The sequence below is a fragment of the Zea mays genome, chromosome 9 (assembly GCF_902167145.1).
Source record: "Zea mays cultivar B73 chromosome 9, Zm-B73-REFERENCE-NAM-5.0, whole genome shotgun sequence".
Lineage (NCBI taxonomy): Eukaryota > Viridiplantae > Streptophyta > Magnoliopsida > Poales > Poaceae > Zea > Zea mays.
In genome coordinates this window covers 5,594,846-5,603,793 of record NC_050104.1, presented here as the reverse complement: position 1 = coordinate 5,603,793, position 8,948 = coordinate 5,594,846, and the positions used below count along the sequence as shown (strand labels likewise).

The following is an 8,948-nucleotide window of genomic DNA, read 5'->3' as shown; positions in this document are numbered from 1 at the left end:
TCAGTTATAAATACCATGAGATGAATCCAGCAAAAAGGTGTATGTTTGAAATTTCATAGATACAGATAGTAGAGTCATAGAGCTTAAAACCAAATTATCCCCATTTTGTTGCTAATGTTTTATCTGTTTCAATTATGAAGCAACTTCATCCCGGAAGTCGTAGCCTATCAAAGGACATCACACCAGCAGTTGTTGCCTCTGTTTTTCTAGTATAAGCTTTATGCAGAACTCACAGTTTCAATCATTGATTAGGTAAAAAATTTATCATACTAGAATGTTGGGTTGTTGGCCATTTTTTCTATTCTCTCTTCAATCTCTTCTTAGGTTTCTTCATTCCAAGATGGGTTAGTTGTTTCTTCAATCACCATTCTCGTGATCCTTTTCTATATGAATAAAAGAGTGCTTTTGTTTTCTTTTCTCTATTCTTATTTCAGAGAATTCCCAGATGGTGGATTTGGTACTACTGGATTTGCTCATTGGCATGGACAATGTATGGGCTTATTGTGACACAATATGGAGACCTAGAAGACCCCATCACAGTCCATGGTGAAAGCAAGTAGAAGATTAGCTATTATGTAACACATCGTTTTTGATACAATAGGGATTTTATGCCTGTTGTTGCACATGTTCTTGTGCTCTTTGCAACATTCTTAGCTTTCATGTACACAGTCTGCATCAAAAGGCTGAACTTCCAACAACGATAGGAACAAGATATGGTAGAAAAGCTCTTGAGAATTATTTTGGAAAACACTTCCTTTTCTCCTTTCATAGGGTGTAGTCCATGCATTCCACACATCACCAAATGTGGCGAGGTCTTATACAGATTTCTAGCCATTTAACCGTGGAACATTGCTAGAGCATAACTATGAAAAAGTTTTGTTCATGCCGAATTCATTTCACATTGAATTTTAAGTGAAACCAACTATGCAATTGGAAATAAGTACAAGGCTCTATAAAAGCGGAAAATATTTTTATTGTTTGATATGATACTCTAAAGGCAAGAGCAAATATGTATTTCAGTAAGCATGTTAAGCATTAGAGGATAAACTTGTTGTATTTGGTATTTCAGGAATGATCTTATTGGCGTACTTGTGCTTTTCTATGTCTTGCTGAACTTGGAGAAAAGTGTTAAGCCATCACCATAAATGAATTTGCATGTGTTACCTATGCAATCTCAATGATGATTTTGGTTAGGGCATCAGATCTACACCATCTTCTCGCTCCCAAGTCCTAAGCCAAAACATTGGATATAATTTAATTCGAGCATAGGGGCTCCTTTTCAACTCAATTTTCGATCTTTTGGCTAAGATCAAGTATAATATTTGTTTTACCAGTTCAATCAATATCTGGTATGTGAACAATATGTTCACTTTGATATTAAATTCACTTATTATGTGTATTTTTATGTGGAGGGTCTATTAAAACTCTCAAGTGTCGCTTAGTCACCCAATCAATATCATCAAATATGGTTGAGTACTGTCACAACGCATGGGTATTAGACTAGTTTGATATTCAAGTGTGACTTTGAACTTTTTATTTTTCTGGAAATAAATTGAATAAAACAAGTCGCTCAAATTTTATATAAAAAAGTCAAACTGATTATATATTGGGACTGAGGGGGAACTATTTTTATTTCTGTATCTTGGCCGTTAAATAGTACTTTTCTATTTTAAAGTATAAGAATTTTGATTTTTAAATAAGTATATTATTTGTGTTATATATATACACAATCATATATCTATAAAAGTCAAAATATCTATAATTTAGAATGGAAAGAGTAAAAGAAATTGAAGTTTGGAACCTTATTTAGTTAAAGAATTATTAATGTTTACCGCCATTTCAAGTATGCCCCCTCGTTAACAATATTACAAGAGGTTTTCCAGTAATCGTGCTAGGATTCATCTGAACAAATTGAAATTGCCTTGTTCCTTTATTTGCAAGTCGCTGCTGGGCTGACACTGATAGAGACCAGCTGATGAGTAAGCGAGCACTGATGTTAGGCCAACTCCTCTACTTGCCACCCCACTTCCCAGGTTGGTAGGTGCATCAAACCACATCCATATACCTCAAGACAATGCTTCAAAACCCAAGAACTGATCACCATCCCGAACCTCCAAACCTGCTCACGCGGATCCAGTCAAACCCTGACAAACCATTAGAAGCACCGGCAGATCGTCGGCTGCTAATAAGAGGCCTCCTTTCTCGACCGGCTACCTCGTCGTGACAGAGAGCCTCGCTCGCTCGCCCTCGCGTCTCGTTTCCTAGGAGAGAACCGGACAACACGATGGCTTGGGATAGGAAGGCGCCGCTGGCAGCTGCCCTGGCCACGGCGCTGGTCCTGGGGCTGTGCCGCGGCGACGTGGTGCAGTTCATCTTCGGCGACTCGCTGTCCGACGTGGGCAACAACAACTACCTGACCAAGAGCCTCGCCCGCGCCGCGCTCCCGTGGTACGGCATCGACCTCGGCCGCGGCATGCCCAACGGCAGGTTCTGCAACGGCCGCACCGTCGCCGACATCGTGGGCGACAAGATGGGCCTGCCGCGGCCGCCCGCGTTCCTGGACCCGGCGCTGGACGCGGACACCATCTTCAAGAACGGCGTCAACTACGCCTCCGGCGGCGGCGGCATCCTCAACGAGACATCGTCCCTCTTTGTAAGCTAATACTTGGCCTGCTGAAGCAGACTCGTAGCAACTGTATATATTAGGGTGAGCCTGGGCTCACCCTAAAATAACTCTGCTAGCTTCTTCACCTGACATTAAATGGCATCCTGCAGATCCAGAGGTTCTCGCTGTACAAGCAGATCGAGCTGTTCCAGGGCACGCAGGCCTTCATGCGCGACAAGATCGGCAAGGCGGCGGCCGACAAGTTCTTCGGCGAGGGGTACTACGTGGTGGCCATGGGCGCCAACGACTTCATCAACAACTACCTGCTCCCCGTCTACTCCGACTCGTGGACCTACAACGGCGACACCTTCGTCAAGTACATGGTCAGCACCCTGGAGGCGCAGCTCAGGCTGCTGCACGCGCTGGGCGCCCGGCGGCTGACCTTCTTCGGGCTCGGACCCATGGGCTGCATCCCGCTGCAGCGGTACCTCACGTCCTCCGGCGGCTGCCAGGCGTCCACGAACAAGCTGGCGCGGAGCTTCAACACGCAGGCGGGCGCGCTGCTGGAGCGGCTGTCCACGTCGCTGCCCAACGCCACTTTCCGGTTCGGCGAGGCCTACGACTACTTCCAGGACATCATCGACCGGCCCTACATGTACGGCTTCAACAACTCGCGCGCGCCGTGCTGCACGCTGGGCCGGATCCGGCCGACGCTCACCTGCACGCCGCTGTCCACGCTGTGTAAGGACCGGAGCAAGTACGTGTTCTGGGACGAGTACCACCCCACGGACAGGGCCAACGAGCTCATCGCGCTCGAGACGCTCAGGAAACTCAACATCACCGTCGTCAATAACGGCACTTCCAGCTAGCCGAAAGCCGCATGCATGGCAGAATACAGTTCTTGGGATTTTGCGTTTTGTAATGTAACTGAAGAAATCTAAGTCACTGGTAAGAAAGCATCATATATATGTGCGAATGTAATTACATATAAAAACGATTTTGTATATATACGCTATACGGGGGAAACGGATCTTTTTGTCTAGTGTCAAATAATTTGACGAGTATTTTTTTAGCAATGTTTAACATAAAACGCTCAATAAAAAAACCCTCGGCAAAGAAGCTCGAGTGCTTTTTTTTATACAAGACAAATACAATTTTCAAATCACTTTTTAAAGCAGTAAATTAATTTAAATGAAAAAGTTTTTAACTATAAAGTTGTATAACTTATCATCATGTACACTTTTTATTTTGGTTGTATGACAAAGTAAAAATAAATTTGTTAACAATGTTAAAACTATCATGTTGGATGAGTAAATGACCAAAACAAAATTTGTAGATCTTGAAAAGTTATAGAGTTTCGTAGTTTCCAACTTTTTGATCGATTTTAAGTGATCTTGTCAAACGAAAACTATGTCTTAATTAAAAAAAAATTGAATTTTTGAAATGGCCTCGGGTAGAAAAACCACCAAAATAATAGTTGTAGCTCTCGAAAAGTTATAAAACTTTGTAGTTGACAACCTTTTAGTTTGAAATCATTTTGCCATACAAAACTATGTTTGAATTTCAAATTTTAAATTTTTTAAACGATCTCGGATGGAAAACCTACCAAAACGAAAGTAGTAGTTCTCAAAATTTTATTTAACTTTGTAGTTGACAACCTTTTGATTTGAAATCATATTATCATATAAAAATATGTTTTAAGTTTTCAAATTTAAAAATCAAATTTTGCAAATGACCTCGGATCAAGAAACTATCAAAATAAAAGTTGTAGATCTCAAAAAGTTATGCAACTTTGTCGATGACAACCTTTTCGTTTGAATTTATTTAGTGCATTAAATAATCAATTTACTCTCGATTTGTTAAAATATGTGGGGGTGAAAAACGTAACATAAACACATTTGATATAGTGGTATAGTGGTAAAGATAGTGACATGCAAGGAGGTTTAGAGTTCGAATCCTGTTGACTATGAAGCAGTGAATTTAGTCTAAAAAATGGTCAATGACAGTGTTGGATGGTGCGGTGCTTCCCCCTGTTTTTGGGGGTTTTCCTGATTTTTATTTTGCCGAGTGTTTTTTTCCAAGTGTTTTTAAATACTCGGCACATGCTTTGTCGGATACTCGACAAAAAACACTCGGCAAAGAGTTCTTTGTCGATATTTTTTTTACCGAGTGCAAAAAAATATGTGAGCTCGAGTAAGAACCACCGGTATAAATAGTATGTTAACACTAGTGACTACCTTAAGTGAACCAACACCACCAGTGTAAATAACAGGTACATTGGCACTTGGCTTATGCCAACCGCTAGTGCAAATATATTGTTATTTACATAAACAAATATCTTTAGTAAATTGTTAATGTATTTTGTTTATATTGACGGTTTTCTTAATGAACCATCTATACCAAAATCGTCATAAATGATGCTTATTCCTCTATGGATTTTCTTTTGGGGGTAGCTGCTCAGAGTACATGAGGATCCAATACCATCCTCTTATCGCAAAATGTGGTTTGCTATATAAAACTAGTAGGTCTTTTGATTTTTATTGGTTTTCAGGAGAGAATAATCAAAGTACTCGTCTTTCACTCTAACATGAAGCTAGAAACCGACCACATTGACTATGATAGGATCCTTAATTAGCGTTGGGTTAGGGTCTTAGGTAGAATCTTTACTACTATTAAGAACACAAGGGGTAGGCTGTCATTCCTGGTTCTGCCATTCCCATTCCCAACTCCTGTGTGTTTTCATTCCCATTCCCAACTCCTATGTGTTTGCATTCCCATTCCTAACTGTGTCCCGCGCATGTGACCCGTTTCCCATTCCCAATTGTGTCCCGCGCACCGCGACCAAATTTTTACCAAAAAAAGCTAGCTGCGTGGGTTAAAGCTCACAGCCAACCAAGACTACACATGTTGTGGTGCGCACTAGACCTTTCTTGATACACACAGATGAAATCTTTATTTTTTCAAAAAGAAAAATAGTATCTACGAGTTCATTAGATGTACTGACCTCATATATTGAACAGATCCAGATCATCTCCAGGGAGATTGACATGCTCAGGAACAAGGTCTGGTTCAGTATTTGTCGCTCTGTTCCTGCAACAAAGCTCAGGCTCAGCAATTTCCGTCACCAAAGGTTCTTTGCGCTTCTGTTTTGCAGGAGGCCATACTGCAGGTTGTCAATGGTGTGCTTCAGGAAAGGGTACTGCAAAATCTGCGTAGCTATAATTACAATTTTTTTGTACTTGTGTAGGCGTTGGAAAAAGTTGCCTCCTGTTACGGTTTTCAGATGGATCATTCACCACTAGCTTCATTACCACTATTGGGTATGTAGAGTGAAATAAAAAAAGATCCTTGGTTGAGGAATTCTTATGTTACATGTAGAAGCTTTTATGAATTTTTTAATTGTACCCGTTGGATTTTGTAAACAGCATTGACTTCAAGATAAGAACTGTTGAGTTGGATGGCAAAAGGATTAAGTTGCAGATCTGGGATACTGCAGGCCAAGAACGTTTCCGCACAATTACCACTGGTATGCTTGTTTTCCTTCTAGCGAAGCTGATTCGTTTCCAAACATTGTATGACTGAAGTTTGTGATTGTGCAATTCTTCTTTGCAGCCTACTACAGGGGAGCAATGGGCATCTTACTTGTGTATGATGTCACAGACGAGTCATCTTTCAATAGTACTGACCCTTGTGTTACTTAAATGCCTTTTCATAGTCACTTCAGATTTGATGTCTGAATTCTGATACTGTCATTGGTGATGACTTGCAGACATAAGAAATTGGATCAGAAACATTGAACAGCATGCTTCGGATAATGTGAACAAAATTCTGGTGGGGAATAAAGCTGATATGGATGAAAGCAAACGGGTACGGAAACTATATATTTTGTACTTGTATTTGATCATTTAAACTTTATACATGCTCAATTTCTTTCGTAAAGGCTGTGCCCACTTCAAAGAGACAAGCTCTCGCAGACGAATATGGGATAAAGTTCTTTGAAACGGTTAGTGAAAATCATGACTAATGCCTACAGTATTCCTTTCTTGCACCATAACTGTTATATGATGTGGCTTTTTCCTAGGCATCATGCGCTTACATTTGCATAAGTTTGTGATGCATAATTTGTTTTTATCATTTGCTGCAGAGCGCAAAGACAAACCTGAACGTCGAGCAGGTTTTCTTTTCTATAGCAAGGGATATCAAACAGAGACTTTCAGAGACTGATTCCAAGCCTGAGGTGCGGTCCTTTGCATAGCGTGTTGAACCTTTGGCACGTCTGCTTTCTCTTCCACAGTTCCTTAGCTTACCTGTTTGCAGGATCGAACTATCAAGATCAAGGCTGAAGGGGAAGCTGATGCAGCAGAGGCGCAGAAATCAGCTTGCTGCGGCTCTTGAACGGTTGTGGCCGCAGGATAGTTTCATAATTTTTATTCTTTGCCAGCAAGTCTCTCCTTGTTCTTGAGCTATCACAATTGTTGTGGTTTGGACAAGTGGGTGTTACGTCAGAACTAATTACTTGCTATATTGCGGAAACCCTGCTCTTGATAACGACGATCGCATATGCAACTGGGCGGGTGGGTGGTTTGATCTCGTGATGGCTACTGCTATGGTTGTAGAGTCATAGAGATGGCATTGGAGTTGTCAAAGCTTTACAACCACCTTTGCTTGCGCCACTGGATAAAGGCCGGACTGGGAAACTTAGTTGTGGCCTAAATTTTTAGAACAATTTTTCAAACATAGAAAAATTATATTATTATAAAAACAACTTTTGGATGCACATGTATTTGTATCATCAAGCATTAGCATTTTCACAAGTACACTTTTTACTGTACTACATTCAGACTGTTTACTCAATGTCCACCTTGAAACAAGTTTGGTATGAGACTGCAGCTAATTTAGCATTGCATGTTATGTATCCAATACTGAATTTTCTAATAGTTTAATTTCACAACATACAAATTTATACCTTGCCTGTGAATCCCATGTTAATTGGCAATTGACCAGTGGACTGCAACATTAATTTCAATTGAGATGGTGCTGGAGTGCAAGTTGTGGCACAAGTTCCATGTGCTGGTCCGGTTCCACCACCCACCAATGTCGTGATGCCTACACAAATATAGATATAACTTAAAGTTTTCATGTATATCACTGACTAACCTGGGTCACATGGCACATAAGACACACATCATATTTGAAACTTAACTAAGAAATATATTTTCAAACATAAAAAATTTACAAGCAACCCAAGCTCTGCCAGAATGATTTACCCCAGTGTTGATTTGATACCCTTTGTTTGTAAAATGGTGAAATTTCCATGATAATCAAATGAAGTGTATTTGATTGCACCTAATATATGGTAGAAGTCAAGAAGCCTAACCGCTTGCAATTGCCTCTTCTGCCAACTGAGGACATATAAAGTGGACATGGCAATCTATGCCACCAGCAGTGACAATCATGCCTTCATATGCAATAACTTCAGTATTGACCTGCAATTTCATGAAATTTTATCTCTTTTCTTTAGCAAATTAATATGGAACGTTCAGTAAATAGTTAGTTACCCCAACAATCATGTTGTTATGGACACCATCCATGACATCAGGGTTTCCAGCCTTTCCAATAGCAACTATAAGTCCACCTTTTATACCGATATCAGCCTTGTATATTCCGGTATAATCAATCACAACATCATTGGTTATAACTGTATCTAGGCAGAAAGATTCTGGGTACCCTAAAGCTTGTACCATGCCATCACGCAGAACTTTTCCACCGCCAAATATGCACCCATCACCATAAAAGGCGAAGTCCTTTTCAATCCCAGCATAAAGATTGGTATCACCAAGCCTAATCTTATCACCGGTGGTAGGTCCATAAATGCTCGCATACTTCTCATGATCAACAGTACAGTCAAATGAACCATCACCGATAATACCTTCCCTGCATATAAACTTACTAGGTCAGTGCCCGTGCGTTGCAACATAATCATATAATACCATGATAACTTATGAATAAATGTGTATTATACTGTGATGAGATAGAGGATGGCGTTCTCAAGCTGTTCGGGATGATGTCGAAGCGAAACTCGGGCCACAGTCGAGCACCGAGCCCGTGATGCGAGGTCGCCCGTCTGCGAGGCACGCGAGGTGGAGGGGGGCAGTCTCGGGGAGGGGGCAATCTCCGGGATATGGTAGTGGAGTGGCGGCGCGCGGTCGAGAAGGTGTACGTGGCAGCCGGTGGAGGGATGACGCAACGGGCGGTAGAGAAACGTCAGGGTACAAATCGACCTAAGGCTCTTAATTCGTATTTTCCCGTTCACCTAGCATAAATAGATTAACCCTAGGATACT

The 8,948-nt window shown here is 41.2% G+C and overlaps 3 protein-coding genes and 1 pseudogene across 3 annotated transcripts; 3 read left to right on the top strand and 1 right to left on the bottom strand.

The window, feature by feature from the left end:
- Positions 1 to 1,283: 1,283 nt before the first annotated feature.
- Positions 1,284 to 1,392, top strand: LOC111590241 (uncharacterized; annotated as a pseudogene).
- A 695-nt stretch (positions 1,393 to 2,087) lies between these two features.
- LOC103637830 (GDSL esterase/lipase At1g74460) lies at positions 2,088 to 3,658 on the top strand. The gene is made up of 2 exons (XM_008660867.3): positions 2,088 to 2,653; positions 2,776 to 3,658. Exons 1-2 carry the CDS (start codon positions 2,285 to 2,287, stop codon positions 3,472 to 3,474), a joined length of 1,068 nt encoding a protein of 355 aa, XP_008659089.1. The 5' UTR covers positions 2,088 to 2,284; the 3' UTR covers positions 3,475 to 3,658.
- A 2,181-nt stretch (positions 3,659 to 5,839) lies between these two features.
- On the top strand, positions 5,840 to 7,138 carry LOC103639686 (ras-related protein RABE1c; the record flags this gene model as incomplete). The annotated part of the gene is made up of 7 exons (XM_008662420.3): positions 5,840 to 5,925; positions 6,031 to 6,131; positions 6,218 to 6,283; positions 6,375 to 6,472; positions 6,546 to 6,608; positions 6,750 to 6,842; positions 6,923 to 7,138. Coding segments are annotated over 7 exons (585 nt in total), but the record flags the coding sequence as incomplete, so codon positions are not given.
- Positions 7,139 to 7,565: 427 nt separating this feature from the next.
- On the bottom strand, positions 7,566 to 8,541 carry LOC103639685 (urease). The gene is made up of 3 exons (XM_008662419.2): positions 8,164 to 8,541; positions 7,983 to 8,091; positions 7,566 to 7,711 (listed from the first exon to the last, which is right to left on the bottom strand). The coding sequence occupies exons 1-3, from the start codon at positions 8,347 to 8,349 to the stop codon at positions 7,566 to 7,568; spliced, it is 441 nt and encodes a 146-aa protein (XP_008660641.2). The 5' UTR covers positions 8,350 to 8,541.
- Positions 8,542 to 8,948: the final 407 nt, after the last annotated feature.